At 35.7% G+C, this 19,576-nt stretch overlaps 1 protein-coding gene across 2 annotated transcripts; it reads left to right on the forward strand.

The window, feature by feature from the left end:
- The first annotated feature begins 886 nt into the window (after positions 1 to 886).
- Positions 887 to 14,626, forward strand: slc6a5 (solute carrier family 6 member 5). Of its 2 annotated transcripts, none has more exons than XM_065275440.2 (16): positions 887 to 1,893; positions 2,874 to 3,326; positions 4,425 to 4,569; positions 4,932 to 5,063; positions 5,217 to 5,390; positions 6,101 to 6,245; positions 6,777 to 6,909; positions 7,386 to 7,520; positions 7,655 to 7,758; positions 9,420 to 9,544; positions 9,659 to 9,771; positions 9,911 to 10,042; positions 10,335 to 10,434; positions 10,743 to 10,843; positions 10,948 to 11,115; positions 11,266 to 14,626. In XM_065275440.2, exons 1-16 carry the CDS (start codon positions 1,891 to 1,893, stop codon positions 11,422 to 11,424), a joined length of 2,322 nt encoding a protein of 773 aa, XP_065131512.1. In that variant the 5' UTR covers positions 887 to 1,890; the 3' UTR covers positions 11,425 to 14,626. The 2 variants fall into 2 exon arrangements, with proteins under 2 accessions (XP_065131512.1, XP_065131513.1); XM_065275441.1 differs by lacking the exon at positions 887 to 1,893 and adding an exon at positions 2,491 to 2,609.
- Positions 14,627 to 19,576: the final 4,950 nt, after the last annotated feature.

Below are 19,576 nucleotides of genomic sequence, written 5' to 3' on the forward strand. Positions count from 1 at the left end.
ATTGTAAATTGAAAGCACATACTGATGTGTTTTGTCACTGGGGGTTTCTTTATCCACGGTTTTTTCCTGCCGTATACAGATTTCAAGAGTAGCTGCATGGGACATGGGAAGTCATTTTGGCTTGTTTAATTGTACAAAGGTTCTGTTTGAAAGTAGGTTTCATTCCGTAATGTTTATAGGCCTTATGATGCATGTTTTTGTGTTAAAAACATTATTGGCTATTAAGACGGATGACCACTTTCTTTTGATCTTTTAATTTATATGTCATCAATTATCGGGTGACAGAGAGTGGAGAGAACTCAATTTCTTATAGACGTTAATCATAGATGCTAATCGAAGTAATTGTTTATTATTTTATAACTTGCCCTAAAGTAAGAAAATACTGTTTTGAAATGGCACAAACTTTACGGGTAAATCTGAAGTAGTAAGTTGTAAACCACAAAAAAAGTCTTAAACCTTTTTCTGTTTAAGGCGCACTGTTTTTTCCTGATATTGCTTACGTATACGGATAATGGTGACACAGAGAGGGAAGCAGAGATCAATTACAATTATTTCCTGTTGACAAAGTAATTAAACCTAGCGAAGAGCTAATCCAGCCGTACAGAGCCTTATCATAGGCAGCCCCAGATTTATGATGATGCTGATGGTCTCTGCCACAGTGTGTATGTAGAGCGATATCACGAAGAGGAAGGGAACTGACTAAAGAGTAATAATAGCAAGCAGCCAATATTATTTTATTTATAAATTAACCTGTTGGACCTTTGTGCATTACACTGATAGCACTTCATATATCATACAACGCTTAACAGATGAATAGTAAATTTACATTCAAATGTTTAAGATTTTAAGGCATTGTAGGCTAATTCGAGTTATAAATTAAATGTTAAAATGCAGAAATTATGTTGGAAACTCGATGCAGTGTGGTTTTCCTGAAGCTAAAAATAGAAAATATTTTTGTCTTGCCTGAAAGTTTAACAAATGAGTACCTCTACACCTCTGAAAACATCGCCCACTTTTTTTCACTTGGGCCAGTGACGCAGAAGGTACCTGGATTTCGTGTGCGCACAAAGATACGTGGGCGTTCCTTTGACGTAAAACGACAGTTTTTTTTACATTTTGCAGTCATTTCAAAAAGTTATTTAACGAATTTTTCATAAAATTTAATGGTCATGATTGTGAAATAAAATTTAATTCATTAATTTTCATCGCCAAAGTTTTCATTATTTTGTTATGGTTATACACTGTGAAATACAATTAAATTAATTTCCAGGGCCATTGTCAAATTTAAACACAGCAGTTTTTCTGGCGAGCTTGCAAATCTTAAAGATATAAAAAAATCACCTTAATATTGTTTGTACCGCACCTTAGGCTTGCATCCAATTTCGTTGTACTGTATAGAATGACAAAAAGTTTATATTATTATTATTATTATTATTATTATTATTATTATTATTATTACTGCATTTACATCTTAAATGATGATGAGCTAGATTCTATATGTAGATATGTGCTTTATGACTTGGTCAGCTATGCAAAATCAACATGCGTTTGCAGAATCTTCTCCAACGTACGTCAGATGAACATCTTTACATAGCCCTGGGGGACAAGTTTATTAATCAGTCACGAGCCTAGTCCGTCCCAAAACGTAGTCTCGCGCTGCTTGTGTGTGTCACGAGCTCACGTCTTCGCTTGTTGCCCCTTTAAAATCAGAATTCAAGGCCAATGATTTATCAAACTCCTATTTTAAGGAAAATGACATGCGGAGGGTACCGTGCCATGCACTGACGCAAACCCGATCTTTCCCACAGAGATATAGAAAGCTTTGCACAACCAAATTCTGCCTGTCGTTCTTCCAGCTGTTTCCAACGCACATTTGCTGACTCTGCATAAATGGTGAGTACAACACATACATTTTATTATGCTTTATACTTTTCTGCTCTGACAATTAGACTATTTTTTTTTTTAATAATTACGGCTGGTAAAAGTGAATTTTGAAGTGGGCTTATTAAATGAGAAGTACCTATCCATGGTGCTGGAACTTTTTCCTTGGTGCTGCATATGTATGTAGTTTATTTATGCATATTTTTTGTCGCTGGGGTGGTACCCTTAAAGGTTCATGTTTAGAACCTATTGTGTACCTTAAGGAACAACTTTGTACCAGTTAAATGTTAGAGGTACAGAACAGTTAACGGTACCTTTAAAGATACAACATTGTATTATATTTGGTATACATATTTAGTAGGTACTAAACGGTACCTTTTTCCTGACTGTATATTTATGTATATATGTGAAAAAATGCGCTGGAGCCGTATTTATGCGGTGGAACCTCTTATAAAAATATAACGGAGAAAATAGTAACTTTTAGAAATTTTAAGTACAAGTTTTCCTATAGTGCAATGTAATTGTTGGTGTAATGTTCCATGCTTTCACCCGCGTTTGCACTGCACACTTACCCCCCCCCCCCCCCCCCGGTCATGTTGGCTGCCGCAGGGGAGAAAAGCTTCGGTCGAGCCTGGCAGCTTGTCTATTGCCCATAAAACCAGGGGATGTGCAGGGCTTGAATGACAGGAAGGAAATGAGGCGTAAAATTAAAGAATCTTTCTCTAATGGTAAAAGCAAGAACCAAACAATGGTCGTCCGTGAGCTGAAATTTCAAAACAATTGGCGCAGGCATTTCTAAAAACGATATCTCTGTTTCTGATATTATAGTTCAAATATTATTGTATTTATTTACTTATTCGGCTGTGCTGCCATGTGCAGGTTTTTCGCACAATGCAGGGTTACGTTGAAATGTAGTAGTTGATAATTAATTACACGGTAAGTAGGAAATGCTGCGAATGTCTAAACTATATTTAACATATTTCACATTGTAGGATTTTTCTGAACACGGAGAAATGTTAAGACAGCCACCAAACAGCAGTCTGCCCCAGCCTGGTGGAGCGGTTGGAGCGACTAACAACAAACCGGAGAATGGAAATCCGGTGCCCCAAAAGCAGTCTGCAAACGAACGGAAAACTTTTTGTCCTTCGGAAAACAAACCTTGTGAAATGGACTCTAATAAAGCCTACGGGACGTTTAAAAACGCCACCCAAGGACCCACGTTTGCTTCCGTTAACTCTGATGTGCGCAAAGATTCCGTAGGTAAAATGGATGTTTCGACCGCTCACGGTAAAGCCACTTCGGACGTGATGTCTAATGACCAAGGTGCCGTTAGGATCTCGGCAGAGCATAATAACACCATCGGAGACTGGACCTCCATGAGCCAGACCACCATCATACTGGGTACAGATGGCAATACGTCTGTTCTGCCTGGCACGGTGACCCGGGTAAGTGGTTACAAATTAACATTTCAATTCCAGTATAGTCTGCCAATCACCCATGGGTTTAAAGCTTTCAAACGGGGAGAGTCTTGAGCAAAACCAAATGCTGTGTATCATCAGAGGTGTATGCTATCCTTCTGGAGTCTTTTGAAGTTTTTGGTTGGGCTATTTGTTAGTGGTGATATACTTGTATAGGCTATTTTATTAAGATGCAGCATCTACGACTCATGCCATTTAAATAGTAGTCATAAAACCTTTGCTTAACCCAACTTTTTATATTGTCTGTATATCCTAGAAATTCGTGAACCAACGACATAATTGTGATATTTTTTAGGGAAAAAACTAACATTTTGATGACTCTTTATACAATAATATTAATGCAATATGTTTTGATTTTAATTTAAACACGATACATAAGCAAAGACAACTACCGTCATATCTGATTAAAATTGCTGCTAATTTTATAGTGTAATCATAGTGTATCTTGTATCACAGAGTCATATTAGTGTAGGCTATGTCTTGATGTGCTTTGAACAGAGAGACATTGTTCTGTCACACAAAAGTGCAGAGCGAAACGAAATCCAGCGTTTAATTATTTTTTCCTTTTATTGATAGTGAATGTTTCTGACACACAGTAATTACAAGACTTTTCACAATTAAGTCGGAAAAGAGCACGTGGCTGGTAGTCCATAGCAGGATCTTAATACATCAAATGCGGTGTGTATCAGTATGTTACATTACCAGTGAAACACAATCCCCAGATAAGATCTATAAAACATTTTTTAAAATCTTTATGATTTAACGACTTACTCTGCATGCATGCTTACTCAATTCTTACAGATTGGTTTCTGATAGCTGATGTTGAAAGGTAATCTGTATAAGAATCTGCTTATGGGACACTTCCTATTATAGCATTTTATCCGAATCAAGGAAGACCTCTCTATTTCAAGTCAAAAGATAAAAAAAGTTGTGTGGGTGCGCCCGGGTTTTTTTCTCTTGGTTTCCTCAAATACACTATATATTTATATCATTTTTATATTCTTTTAGATATCATATATATCATTTTGACTCTATAATACTAAGTTTTAAAATTGTTTCCTGCAGGATGACGATGATGCAGGAGGAGATGAAAATAAAGCCCGGGGAAACTGGTCCAACAAACTGGATTTTATTCTGTCCATGGTGGGATATGCCGTGGGACTAGGGAATGTGTGGAGATTCCCATATCTTGCTTTCCAGAATGGTGGAGGTAAGAAAAAACAGTGCCTTATCTAAATTAAGAGACAGTAGAAAATAAAATGTTTATATTGTTGATCAGACAATGTTTTAATTAATAGTGGTTCTCAGGACATGTAGATATTTTTTGTAGACTATTCGTTTTAAAATTGTGCGGATAATTAGGCTATAGTATTTGAATTGGCAATAGGCTACTATTATTGTTGGTCATTCACATTAAAAGTATTTAATACAGATTTTTATCAACATTTTTTTTTTTTTTAATTATACTTGGCTTGTAAATTCCACGAAAGATTTCGCTTTTAAGGTTCCACTGTTTGAGGATGTGCTACTCATGTGTTATGCATTTTTTAATTGCCGATTTCTCTTTTTTAGGTGCGTTTCTGATACCTTACCTAATAATGTTAGGTCTCGCTGGTATACCTATTTTTTTGCTGGAGGTGTCGCTGGGTCAGTTCGCCAGCCAAGGCCCCGTGTCAGTATGGAAAGCAATTCCGGCTCTACAAGGTAATCTGAAATTCTTGTTTTAGTTGTGCAAGCCTGAAACTGTAATAAGCAGTGCTTGGGTTATCGTGGTAATTGTTTCCAGTGAAATGGTAATCGACTTTTTGCTTGCTTTAAGTGTAATTTCTATTATCTCGTTTCATTTTGTTATTATAGGTTGCGGGATTGCCATGTTGATAATATCTGTCTTGATAGCCATATATTATAATATTATTATGTGCTGGACATTGTACTACCTGTTCGCTTCGTTGAAGGAGACTCTTCCATGGGCCAGCTGTAAAAATGAATGGAACACAATGGGGTGCAAAGACAAAGACATGCTACTTTTGGGTAAGGATTAATCTCTCTCTCTCTCTCTCTCTCTCTCTCTCTCTCTCTCTCTCTCTCTCTCTCTCTCTCTCTCTCTCTCTGTCCACCCTCCACCCCATCATCCCATTTTTTTTCTCTAACTAAAATGCGCAATGCGCAACCTGTATTTCAGGAGTTAAGTAGCCTACCCCTCAATGTGTGCCCATGCCTTTTATTCAATTTTTAAATGTCTTTGGTCTAAAATAAATAATACATTTTTATTTACTTTTGAGCGGCGGTGAAATTAACGTGATATTTAAACAGCTAATAGAAAAAAAATTGTGGAAGCAATTTTAAAAAGCTGCAGAGTTTAAGTAAGTATACTATTTTATTTTATTTATATACTTAGAATTTTTAACTTTTGGCCCGTACTAAAACAATTATCTCAATATTTTTTATTTGCTTGCTTTTGGTGAATTCAGCAGAAAATCTGCTTGCTTGACAAATTTACTGTAAGAGTTGGTGCAGTGCCGCAGTGAGATCCACTGCCACCTTCTGGCCTTTTATGATAGTGCCACCAAATCACATAAATCGAAGCCAGGGGGAATTCGGGTAAACAGAGACGCATATGTACACTGATATTACTGTTAAAAGGTGTACCTGTATTGAACATGTGTGAGTTTGTCTTGAGTTTATTTGTTATTAAACGTTTGAAGTTAATTTTAAATTCTTTTACTGTTTTTTCTTGCCAGACTCGTGTATACTAAGGGACAAAAATATCACATCAATCAAGAACACTACATTCTGTTTATCTGCAAATGCTGTTGGGAACATAAGTAAACTATTTAATGTGACAGAAAATAAAACCTATGTCAGCCCTAGTGAGGAGTATTTCAAGTGAGTTGCTATCTGTCTATCTGTCTGTCTATCTGTCTGTCTGTCTGTCTGTTTGGTGCAGTACCTTTAAAAAAAGTACACATTTGTACCTAAAAGAGTGCATATTAGTACCTCAAAGGTGTATATTATTCCTCACAGGTTATTAGTACACTGTAAAAATTAGCTATAATTATGCAGCTGGTTGCCAGTAACTTACTATAGAAGATAAAGACTGAAAATGCTTCATGTTCATTTAACTTTGAAAAAACTGTTGCGAGTAAATAACTTAAATGTAAAATCTACAGCAAGTTACTGGCAACCATATGCCAGTAATACTGTAATTTCTACAGATTTTTTTACAATCTTTTTACAGTGTACTTCACCCGAATGGTACAGTACGATATTAGGAACTTTTCTAAGGGTACCATTCAGTGACAGATTTTGTACCTTGTCCATTGATTTTGTATGTCCGTCTGTCTATCTGTCTGTCTGTCTCTCTCTGTGTCATTTTATATGTCATTGTATAGAATACATCACTCTGCTTTTTGACAGGTATAATGTGTTGCATATTTCCAAGGGTATTGAATACCCAGGGGACATCCGTTGGCCCTTGGCAGCCTGCCTTTTTCTGGCATGGCTTATTGTCTATGCCTCTTTGGCTAAAGGGATCAAGTCATCAGGGAAGGTAAAAAGACATGTACTACATTTACTTTTCATTTCTCTTTTATGAGGTAGTGTTATTATGTGCCACCTCCTAGTGCAATACTGTACAGTGTTGAATTTCCTTTCTGGTAAATCAGTCCCAGTTATTTATCCTCATCATGCAACCAGTCTTGTTGAGTTCTTTCTTTAAATGTCTGTAATATAGAATAGTGACCACTTAAGACATTTTTGAAATGGCCTATGCCTACTAGCAAATAAAAGTAGTATATTTAAACCATAATTTGTCTAATTTGGCAGATATAAGATCAATAAATCTTTCCAAGTTAGGCCGTTGTCAGGCAGGAAGTTCTTTATCAACTTTTACAAAGATTTTGGGACAACTTATTATGTCATACTTTAAGTAATAATTATCATAAAATATCAAATAAAAGAAATGCCCGTTGTCTCTTACGAACACAGTCTGTCAATACATTTATTTTTATGTACAAATGTTTGCAGGTGGTGTATTTTACTGCCACTTTTCCTTATGTCGTGCTGGTTATCCTGTTGATCAGAGGAGTCACTCTGCCTGGAGCTGGTTCTGGTATTCTTTACTTCATAACACCCAAATGGGAAAAACTCAATGATGCCAAGGTAACTTAAGGACTGATATGTATTGTGACAGTATAATTGATGGTCAATCGAGAATGTGTGAATATGTATGCTGCTCCATATTTAATCCTACAATATTTTCTGTTCCTTTTGTTTCTGTCTGACTTTTAATCTAGGTGTGGAAGGATGCTGCCACACAAATTTTCTTCTCTCTGTCTGCAGCTTGGGGTGGTCTCATAACCCTTTCATCCTACAATAAGTTCCATAACAACTGTTACAGGTAACCAGCGCTGTCACTTACATTTTGGTTCAAGAAGTGACAAGGGGCCAGTTTCCCAGGCGGTGTTTAGAGTAATCCCGGACTAGGCATTAGCTATATTAGGACATTTAAGAAATTTCAAAAAATTTGAAAAAAAAAACAATACTGGTGTGCATCTTGATACAAAACAATGGCACTGATATATGTTAAGACATGTCAGTGCGAGATGTTTTTAAATTAAGGTAGCTCAAACTTGCATTTTCAAGTCTGGGACAAGGATAAGTAATTTCCAAGAAACTGACCAAAGTTGTTTTAATTCCAACCCCCTGAAGTGATAGTATTGTTTCATTTCAGAGTATATTAATTAGGGTTTTACTGTTCCACATAAAATATAAATACAATGAAAAAATGAAGGGAACTATTTCACAGACCGTCGGATTATTATGATTTTTCAATAATCTACTAATTATATCTGCATTGTTGTATGCAAACCCCGCACCGTTGCTAAACTGCAGTAAATAAATAGTGTAATATACTTTGTATATGTTCAAAAACACTTATGTCTATAATTTTTCTACAGTTTACTATAATAAAAACTCTTTATATTAGTATACAGTATTATTCATACAGGCATTAAAATATTTTATATTAAATACATATATAAGCCTATATAATAATTTAATAGTTTGAAATTACAAGCTTATATGTGTTTTTGGTGTTAGAACTATTTAATTTTTTTCAATTTGTATTGCTTTTCAAGCTGCCAAATAGAACTTAGATAAGAAATTTGCAAGGTCAAAGTTTAATCTCCATAAAACGGTTCTTCCTCTTGGCAGAAAGCCCAAAAAGTTGCAGTTTCAGGCTCCCAAAATGCTGGATCTGTTTGTACGAAACACTCATGCCGAACAGATTTTTTTACGTATACAGCCTTGTGGACGCGCCCGGGCTTTGTTTACAGTCTGAGGGAGACGCACGCTATAAGTAAAAAAAAATCTTAACCAACATGTTAACTGACGATATCATGTCATCCACGTCACTGCAGTCAGGTGACTTTAGTCTCGCGCATGCGCTTCACATCCCTTTAATGCGTATTAGCCACCTCGTAAAATATGTACGAATAGCAATAAGATTTGGGTTTTGATCCTTTAAATTCTTTACAATGTTACATAAGACATCTTATGTTAAACGTATCGTGAAACCCAGCAAAATAAAATTTATAAAAAAAGATTTCTGAAATGTGGATAGTAATATCCATTGAGTGTTGTTATTTTTTTGTTCTGCTACAATAATGAAATGTTTTCTAAAGGCCAATTCACACTGGTCAGACAACTACAAACTCCAACAGATACCAACAGACACCCACATTCTAAAGTCTCATTTACTTTGATCAAACAACTGCCAACCGGGGTTTCATACGCGTCTGTTGAAGTCTGTTGGATCAGTGTGAATTGGCCTTAAAATCCTAATACTTGGACCTTTTCTTAACAAATATTAATATGCAATTAGTTTGATTGAAATTAAAACAATTGAAAACCTTACTTTATATTATTGTTATTTATGACCTAAGATTATATCTTCTGCTCTCTTTCTTGTCTCTTTTGCTTTGCAGAGATACTCTCATAGTGACTTGTACTAACAATGCTATATCTTCTGCTCTCTTTCTTGTCTCTTTTGCTTTGCAGAGATACTCTCATAGTGACATGTACTAACAGTGCCACCAGTATATTTGCTGGCTTTGTCATTTTTTCAGTTATTGGCTTTATGGCTCATGAGCTTAAAGTTCCAATTGAGAAGGTGGCAGATGAAGGTACATTCAGTGTGCGTGTGTGGCTGTGAATAACCAGCAAATGATTAAATGTTGGGTTGTTGGTGTTTTGGTGAAAATATATATTAAATATTTTATGAAAATACTTTTTGGTAGGTCCAGGTATAGCATTTGTGGTGTACCCAGAGGCTCTGACCAGGCTGCCCTTATCACCATTCTGGGCCATTATCTTCTTCCTCATGCTCCTTACACTCGGTCTGGACACTATGGTAATGGCAGTAATTCAACTTTGATTTTACATTTCTTTTACAACAGTTATTGTGCAGCCTTTTGTTTTTATGTTTTAACGATTTAACGTATTAAACAATAACTAAAACTCGTTTTGGTCATGCTTTTCTTCCTTATCAGTTTGCCACCATAGAAACTATTGTGACCTCTGTTTCTGATGAGTTTCCCAAGTACCTGCGCAAACACAAGCCTTTGTTCACTTTGGTTTGCTGTATGGCCTTTTTTGTGCTGGGCTTTCCCATGATCACTGAGGTAAAAAAATAACTTTTTCCCCAAATGCAACACTATATCTCACCTTAGTACACCCTAATTATAGTGAGTGGATCTTTGGAAACCAAACAAATAAAGTTAATGAATGTATTAAAAGGTTAACTTATATGCTGATAATTAAATCATAAACAAGAGTAAATAATCTACACAAATTTGGTTAATGCTGTTAGTTGATGCTAGAGTTTTTATAGGGTGGATTTCAAATTAGATTAAAGATTTTCTGTTTATATTATTATTTTTTTATTGTGCATATTTGTGTGTGTTTCACCTATAGAGTGGAATGTACATGCTTCAGCTGGTGGACACTTATGCAGCCTCTTATTCTCTGGTCATCATTGCAATATTTGAACTGATTGGAGTCTCGTACATTTATGGTAAGTTTATTGTTACAGTAAGTTTACTTTCAAGGTTCTGACTTTGATGATAATTTTAGAAAGAAAATGACAAATAAAACAAAACAAAAATGGTTAATACAATGTAGTCCTTAACCATGTTATGCATACAAAGAGAGTACCTAAAACAACAATATAATTTTTTTTTTAAATCCTGTCACAAAGTTAAGGTTTTTTTTAAAAGCAAGCAAGAAAATTAAAAACAAGAAACAGTCAATTTATAATCATTCTGCTGTTGTTTTTATTTCTTTACAGTTTAATGTATGCTGATCAAATTCTGTTTGTTTCAGGTCTAAAACGGTTTTGTGAGGACATTGAGATGATGATTGGCTTCCAGCCAAACCGGTTTTGGAGAATCTGCTGGGCCTTTGTTACACCCACCATTCTTACAGTATGTTCCTAAACGAACAGACATACCAAATTTATCTAGAAAACTAGAAAAGATATGTGGTATTGCAGCATCTGTAAAATTATTTTACTTTCCTTTTCTCCTAGTTTATTTTGGCAATTAGTCTGTACCAGTGGAAGGTGATGACATATGAAAATTACACTTATCCAACTTGGTCCATGGTTCTCGGCTGGCTTATGGTCATCTGCTCTGTCATATGGATTCCTATTATGTTTGTTATCAAAATGTACCTTGCACCTGGAACATTCATTGAGGTGAAGTGGCCTTTTTTCTCCTTAAGTTTTTCTAAAAATAACTATGCATTAATTTTAATCAGTCAATATAGAAAAAGTATAATATTTTTGTAGTTTAGAATTCACACAAAAACCAACTGTTTTGAGAATGAAAAAATTCTTTCTATGCAGCGCTTGAAGTTAGTATGCTCTCCTCAACCTGACTGGGGCCCATTCTTGATGAAACATCGCGGAGAGCGCTACAAGAACATGATTGACCCACTGGGCACAAACTCCCTTGGCCTTAAACTCCCCCCTAAAGATTTCCAACTATCAGCCCAATATCAGTAGTCTTCCTCAAACTTCCACGGCCTCCGAGGGTGAGATTTGCGCATAAGTGTTTCCTTATTCAACTCCCCCCTTTACAGTAATGTTTTCTTTCAGCCATATTCCCCCTCTTCTGGCACTTTGAAGGATTTCGTCAGCTGGAAAGCAGAGACAGCTCCCCATGATTGTGGTGTTGTTTGTTTTCATGAATAAGAATTTGTATTCAGTGTGACAGGAGAGGTATTTTGCACATTCTGATACTGTACACCAATCCCAGCCGTACCTTTTTCTCAGAGGCAATATGTGATGATGCTGTTGCAGTATTTAACTGAATACTCATCACACAGTGGTCATTGATGACTGCTGAAATACAGTATAAAACAATTGAATGGGAGACTAAACTTCATATTTATTCTCTATTTACTGGTCGTCTCTAAATGTTGCAGCATAAATGAGATAAACTGCTGTGTAGTCCTCAATGAACTCTAACTTTACTGGTATCATACTCTGGCTTTCTGTCTGTGTCTACTTATACAGTACCTTGTGCCTCAGACTTCCTCTGTTTATAAATATTGCATAGTACAGTGCTAATGAAACCAAGCGAGCTACATTTTAGATGGAAGTGAGCACATTTCAGTATTTGCGAATTATAAGCTATTCTTCTCTTTCTAACAATTTGCTAATCTTGCAGAACTATCTCTACAATGTTATAAAAGCCAAACTCCTAGTGTATGTTCCAGTAGTATACTGTAGTTATAGTAAAGTCATGAAAAATAAGCCATGCAAAACTGTAACAATACTCTTCTGTGTCGTTCAGACTGGTACTCAACAGCCAACTAGCAGACTACACTAATATTTAGAATATGCTTTCAAGTGTGTTGTAATCTCTTTGAAAAAGACTCTGTGAATCCTTCTTTCCTCCTTATGCAGTACACAAACTTATGATGGAGTACAACAAAGGAAAAAGACATGTGAAAGTGTGATATGCCTGGCCAACCAGTGAGGTTAAAGAAATGTCGGTTTCATGTAATTTGGTGTATTTTTAGAAAATTACAAAAACATGTGCTAATGTAGTTGACCCTTTAGAATATTTTAACAATTGCTTGCAGAGGACGCGTAGATTAGAAAAGCAAACTTTGTTCAATGTGTGATAGATGTTTGGGGACCATGCTCCTTCAAAAATTTCCATTGCTGTTTGTCTTCATGAAACAGGGTCTCAGGAATTACTCCGTTTCATCCACCTTGTTAGATGTCGGATTAGAGTCTCTAGAAGCAATATATATAAATATATATATATATTTGTGATGAAATGTAATGCAAATCATGCCTTGAATATTATACCATGCTGTATGTTGACATCCCATATGTAGATATCTTGCAAGACAAATGTGATTCTAAACAGAATTTTTGTTGCGCTGGTCAGTCAAAGCTAACAAAATAGAAGTACAAAGCTTTTAAAAGCGACTAGCTTAAGCCTCATTCATAATAAGTGGTTGCTATCAACCAAAATAACACTCAAGCCCTGATAGAAAGGCAAATAGTTTGTCGGTAAATGATAAGTAAAATGTATATGATATGGTCTGTCACTACAAGCAAAGCCTAAGATACACACTGCCCAGGCAATGCGAGTAATTCAGAAGTATTAATACTGAGAATAAGTACTTTGCCAGGGCTTACTGAATGATGCGTTTTAAAAGCCATGTAATTTGCAGTTACAATATACTACACTAATCACATTAAAAATAGAGAATTTATAAACACTAGCACAGAAAAAATTGTCTTTACTATATTAGTGCCACAAAAGAGATGTCTCTGTTAATTGTTTAGTCTTAATCTTTCTCTGTACTAGGCTATGTGTGTGCTTGTGTGAATGTGTGAATTAATGTGCAGTGCTAACTGCTTAGATTTATGCCTACTGTATCCAACCATATGATCAAACAGTGAAAAAGTTTGGGAAAAAACAAGCAATCTGTTATCCCAATCTTTGTGCACTTGGTTCCTGCAGACGGTAGTTTTAAAGTATTTACAATAGGTGTTCATCAACCAAGCTTTAAAAGAAATGCAAGCCATGATTTAATAGATTTTAATAAAATCTCCCAGTGTGATAGGGGTTATGTAGCACAAAAGTATACAAAGCACAACCTAATGTTGTGAGTTGTAGACAGTGTCTTGCTGCTGTTATCATTGTTGCAAGTTCTAGCTAGTGTTTCCCTTGGCTTATGTATTGCTGTGTGTCGGTCCGAGAGAAATTGTTACAATCCCCTTCATTTAAACACTCTGGGAAAAAATGGTAACAGTCTTGCATGTGCTGTTTGTGTTGCTGTGGATTATTTGTCCATGTAAATTTCATTCCTTTTTACTTCTTTACCTGAGTCTGTCCCACACTTAGCAGCTGCACCTGAGTTTGCCACCTTTTTCTACCTACAGGCGACACTGGGCAGTAGGTAACCAAAGAAGGAGAAATATCTTTAAAAATAACATATTTAAAACTAAAAAGAAACATTTACATATACAAATAGCCTATTTATAAATATATAAATATATATATTATATTAATTCAATAAGAAAATGAAAAATATTATTCTGTGTATTTAGAAGACTGAGATACTGCCACTCATTGTTCATTTAGTGATCATTTTTGATGTGTGCCAATATGTTATATGACATCTTCAGGTAACCTTTGGCCTTATAGATGTCCTCTGGTAATAAACTAATGTATTTATTATAGAACAATGATACAGAGTAGCTTCCAATCAGTCATTATGTGGTTAGCCTATATTGCAATGTATGTTGTGTCATTTGGCACTTTACTGTGGACCTATCGGAGTATAGGTAAAAATTCTTATTACTTGGGTAATGTCATATATCTGTGTGTTTTACATGAGGTAAATCTGCCTATGGATACAGATATGTACCTCCAAAATATCATGGCATCTTATGGTTTGAATAATATAGTACAATTGAATAATGAAAATATCTAGATTTTAAATCTTGTGCCAGTCAAAAAATACAACAAAATATATAAAAAGAGAAAATAAACATATATGAAAAGGCATATTTTATTTTCAATGTCATTTATCCTGGAGGCCCTACCTCAGATTTTGTATTTATGTATAGAAATGTAATTTGAATCATAGTGTCTTTGCCAATATTATAATAAAACAATGTTTATCATAAACTGTATAACACCTTAATCAATAAATAAATGTTAATGTTTATAACTTCAGTTGTGTTTTACATACTTACAGTAGGCATGTTGAATGATTGTTTTATGAAATACATTTTATGCAAACAACATACACACTCAATTTATAATAAGATAAATTATTATACAGTATTTAATTTCCATTTTATTTCCAAGTGTATTTTGTTTCATAATTTCTGGCTAGTATGACTAAACTGTTAAACTAGACTAAAATGTCTGTGTAAAGAAAATATACTGTAGATATTAGAGAGAATTGTATTTGTTCTAAGTATTAAGGTTCTTGTATATTACTATTGTTTCTATGTTCCATTCTATTAATAGTCTCAATTGTAATATTTATTTATTACATTTTTTTTATATTAGCTTGGCTTATTTTACATATGTTTAACATTTTAAACAATACTAAAACATATCAACAAGTAAAATAAAATAAAATCAACAAGTTTTGAGTAGACTATATCAAAAAGTAGACCTCCAGATTGTTTTATACATTGTGGTGGCCCTTGCTCAAAAAATGGTTGGAGACCCCTGGTCTGAAGTTACCTGTTGAACAGGGGTAGAAACATGTTTTATTAACAGCTTTCATGATGTCAATATTTCATGTTTGAGTGTCTTGTTTTCTCATGACAGACAGTTTACACTGTAAAAACTGAATTTTGTCAAATCAACATACATTTTTGTTACTTAAAAATCAAGGTAAATGATTTAAACTTGATTTTATAAGTTATTTCAACTTATCACAAGTCAAAACTACCGTGGCCTGGAAGGGCAAAAATAAATTACAATGGTAAATTAGTTATTTACAAGATTAAAAACAAAAGTTTTTTTAACAAATTTACAAGGGTTTTAACAAATGTACAAGTTTTTTAACAAACCCGGAAGAATCGCCGTGAATCTCATGAGAGTTGCGAATGCATTGTTGTGTATTAGGCAGTGGATACTCAAATGGATATTGGACCTTATTTTCAGGTAAGTGAAATAGTTTTAGTTAGCTAACGCTAGCTTTCCAAGTTGCACACGTTTTGGATGGCAGTTATCAAAATAATTCACTGACTTTCTCATTAGATTGCAGACAACACGAGAGAGTGCTCCAAACTTTTTACTCAGGACTGCATTGTTTGTTCGCTCCTGGGGTTACATAGACTAAAACGGGGAAACGTGACGAGTTTGTTTACATGGTGCTGTACCCAGGAGGACACTTCAAAGGAATCACAGGGATAACATGGTGTGATTTTTTTTTTGTCAAAACCAGATCTGACTTCAGTAAAAGTTAGTTAAAATTAAGTTGGACTCGTTCTTTTTTAACTACTGGCTGCCCAACACATGCTTATACACCCAGGAATAACACACACACACACACACACACGCGCGCACACACACACACACACACACACACACACACACACACACACACACACACACACACACACACACACATTCTGGTTTCCATGTTTTGTGGGGACATTCCATAGACGTAATGCATTTTATACTGTACAAACTGTATATTCTATTCCCCTTACCTACCCCATTCCCTAACCCCAACCATCACAGAAACCTTTCTGCTACCTTAGATTTTCAAGATACATCATTCTGTTTGATTTATAAGCTTGTTTCCTCATGGGGACATCAAAATGTCCCCACAAGGTCACAAAAACACTGGTATTCCTATCTTTGTGGGGACAATTGGGTTGGTCAAGTTACTTGGAAATAGTAATTAGTTACTGATTACTGATTACTTCCCTAAGAAAGTAATCCCGTTACTTTACTGATTACTTATTTTCAAAAGTAATTAGTTACTTTACTAGTTACTTTACTAATTACTTTTCAAAAACATGATGCACGACCTGAATATGCTACAGTATGCACCTTTCAGCCTAATTCTATTCTTTCTGCATATTCCATCATCTGAAATTGAATCAAATGAAACATTATCTGTTTTAACCTCTCGAGGCGCACTAATTCGTGGGCGTGATGGCGTTGTTGTTTTTTTAAGCCTGCTAACAATATCTATATAGCATACTGTCTACAAACATTTAATAATATTAATATCAACATTACTATACATCGTTTAAAAGGTCTACGAGTTTAGCATCAGTGTATGGTGAGGGTCTCTGTTTTGAGATACATGCTCTAGCATCAGAAATGTAGTATTTTGTTACAGAAGTCCAGATGACAAGATGCAAAATATAAACGGGACATCTTACCTTATAACGATCGCGAGCTGAATCCGGTTCTGTTTCAGTTGTGTGAAAACCTATGAAATCAGTCTAATAAAATTTATCAAATGACAATTTTTATCCACAAATGTGTTTAATCCATGAAATATAGTACTCTTTTATGTACATCAGATTTCGCGTGAACGTGAGATGGAGCCGCAGCGGTCACGTCAGCTTGTCCACAAATGCGTATAATCCATGAAATACAGATATATAGTCTGTTGTTTTACATCAGATTTCGCGTGAACGTGTATGAGATGGAGCCGCAGCGGTCATGTCAGCTGGGGGTTCAGGGATTTTTTCAGTAAGTTTCACATTGCTGTGCCGGCTTGCTAGGTGTTTGCTTAGATTTGAGGTGGAATTTTTCGCTGTGGATAAAAGTTTTATTCCCACGCAGAGTGTACAGCGGATGCTGATGTTTTTGTCACATTTAACTGGGTTAAACTCAAAGTAATGTCGGTACTTCCAAGCATTAAACGATGCATAGTCTTGTTCTCTTCCGCGCTCCATGTTGTCTTCTCACGTTCAACAATACACTGACTGACGGCGCGGTGCTCATACGTCATTGTCACTCGACTCGCGTCACGACACGAGAGACTCTCACGAAACAAAATCAAGATTAAAAAATAACGCAGTCTGCTAACGGGGAAGTAACAGTAATCTAATTACTCGTTTTGCAATTGCAATCCCTTACTTTACTCGTTACTTGAAAAAAGTAATCGGATTACAGTCACGCGTTACTTCTAACGCGTTACTGCCCATCACTCGTCCCCACAACGTGATAATTACCAGGTACACACACACACACACACACACACACACACACCTAACAAACAAGGCACACATTAGATACATGTTAAAGCTCCACTGTGTACTTTTTTGAGTTAATTCTTAGCAAAAACCCATGTTTTCTTTCAAAAGTATGTGCTCATTCATGTGTAATTACTTCCACCCCACTAATCAAAGTATTCTTGTAAGTGTAGAATCTGCTATTTAAAATGCATACCGTCGAATTGCTCTCTGGCTGAATCCATGTTGTGCCTCCATCTTTGAAATACATTCGCCGAAGAGGGACATTCCTGAAATTCAAGCTCCGCCTTTCGCGCTTTCAAACTACACTCACGCTGGCCGCTAGCTGAAGCCTCCGGAGGTTGCATGTGTAGGCGGTATACGTCATCAAGACAGTCTTATTTCAGAATATTAACAATTATTAAGCTGACAATTATTCTTAGTTAATTGTAAATTGATGTAATATGCTTATGACTTGCGAATGTAATGCTCAGTTAATTTAAATAAACCAGGCTTGATGACGTATGCAGCCTGCGACCTGCGTAGCTGAATCCTTCGGATTTTACAACAGCTGCACACCGTGATGAACCTGCGATCTATTGCTTTGATTTGAAAGCCTGTTGAAGACATATTCTCGAGGACATTAAAACAAGTCACCAAGGAAGCAAAACAGGGATTTTAAACGACAATCCGACAGGAAAAACATCAAGACCAAAGTCAATATTGGAGTTAGTTTTCCAAGATGGGGCTCAAGGGAGACAGAAGTTGCACTTTATATCTTCTCCACAGGTAATTCAGCATATTCGTTTACATCTATACAGTCTATTTTGTAAACTTTAAGTTTTACAGTTCCTTGGCTAACTAGCATGGTTATGCAGTTAACGTTAGTGTAAACACGCATGTGGTTTAATGTGTTTGAACAGCCACACGCCATCTCTCCGCCCATTTATGTAATCTGAGGTACTGAGATAAATGTTTTTCATCTTTTCTGACCTCTAGCATGAACACACGGTGACAGCCCTATTTTTAGCCTTTCATTAATAAAATGCCGCTGATCTGCGGGTCTTTCGTTTCATTTTACAAGCGTGTGAAAGTTGAGCCGGTAACACTTTATTTCGATAGTCCACTTTAGACATTTTACTAATTATAAGTAACTTTGCAACTAATTATCAACTACCAATCTTTAGAGAATTTGTAGACTGTCTGCTTAATATCTACTAACACTTTATTGTGATGATATGTCAACAGACATTCAACTGACTATAAGTATCTTTGCAGGAGCATGTCAACTTATTCCACTAACCCAAACCTCTTCCCTAACCCCAACCGTTACAGTCTACTAATACACTAATGACAGTTAGTTGATGAATAGTTGCAAATTATTGAAAGTTAGTTGACATGTAGTAGCAAAGTTGTTTATAGTTAGTAGAATGTCTAAAGTGGACTATCAAAATAAAGTGTAACCGTTGAGCCATCTTATTTCACCAATATCAGAGAAAGCTCTTACATATACACGGACATGTAACGTTTACTTAAAACATAAACATTGGACTCTGAGTCATAATATTAGTTTGCGTCCATTTAAACCCGTCATTACTCCCGCTCATGATTAAATGGCAGGAGAGGGACTCGTCCACAGACCATCTCCTCAGTTTTCTGGAGAGAAGCGGTCGAAAATGGACAAAAAGAGACGGATTTAAACACCAAGTGTAAACGTAATGTGTCTCTCTCGTCCACTTGTGATCTGATCGACGAAAACACATCTTAATACCAAGTTTAACAGCCCCTGTGATATTTTTCCTCGCGTCGATGAAAAAGGAGTGTCTAAGCTACGTTTATGGTTGCTTTTTGTATGTGATTTTAAGCGGACATATCATGACAATCAGACTTTTTCCATGTTAAACATAAATCTGTGTGCTTTGATGGATCACAGGCAAAGGACATTGCAAATTGTTCATTTTTTTTC

This window comes from Paramisgurnus dabryanus, chromosome 2, assembly GCF_030506205.2.
Source record: "Paramisgurnus dabryanus chromosome 2, PD_genome_1.1, whole genome shotgun sequence".
Classification (NCBI taxonomy): Eukaryota; Metazoa; Chordata; class Actinopteri; order Cypriniformes; family Cobitidae; genus Paramisgurnus; species Paramisgurnus dabryanus.

What these genes read in the sequence shown, in the direction of transcription:
- slc6a5 (XM_065275440.2), top strand. An exon ending in AGCAATTCCGGCTCTACAAG is followed by an intron (nt 5,064 to 5,216) that starts GTAATCTGAAAT and finishes TTGTTATTATAG; the next exon opens with GTTGCGGGATTGCCATGTTG. An exon ending in AAAAACTCAATGATGCCAAG is followed by an intron (nt 7,521 to 7,654) that starts GTAACTTAAGGA and finishes CTTTTAATCTAG; the next exon opens with GTGTGGAAGGATGCTGCCAC.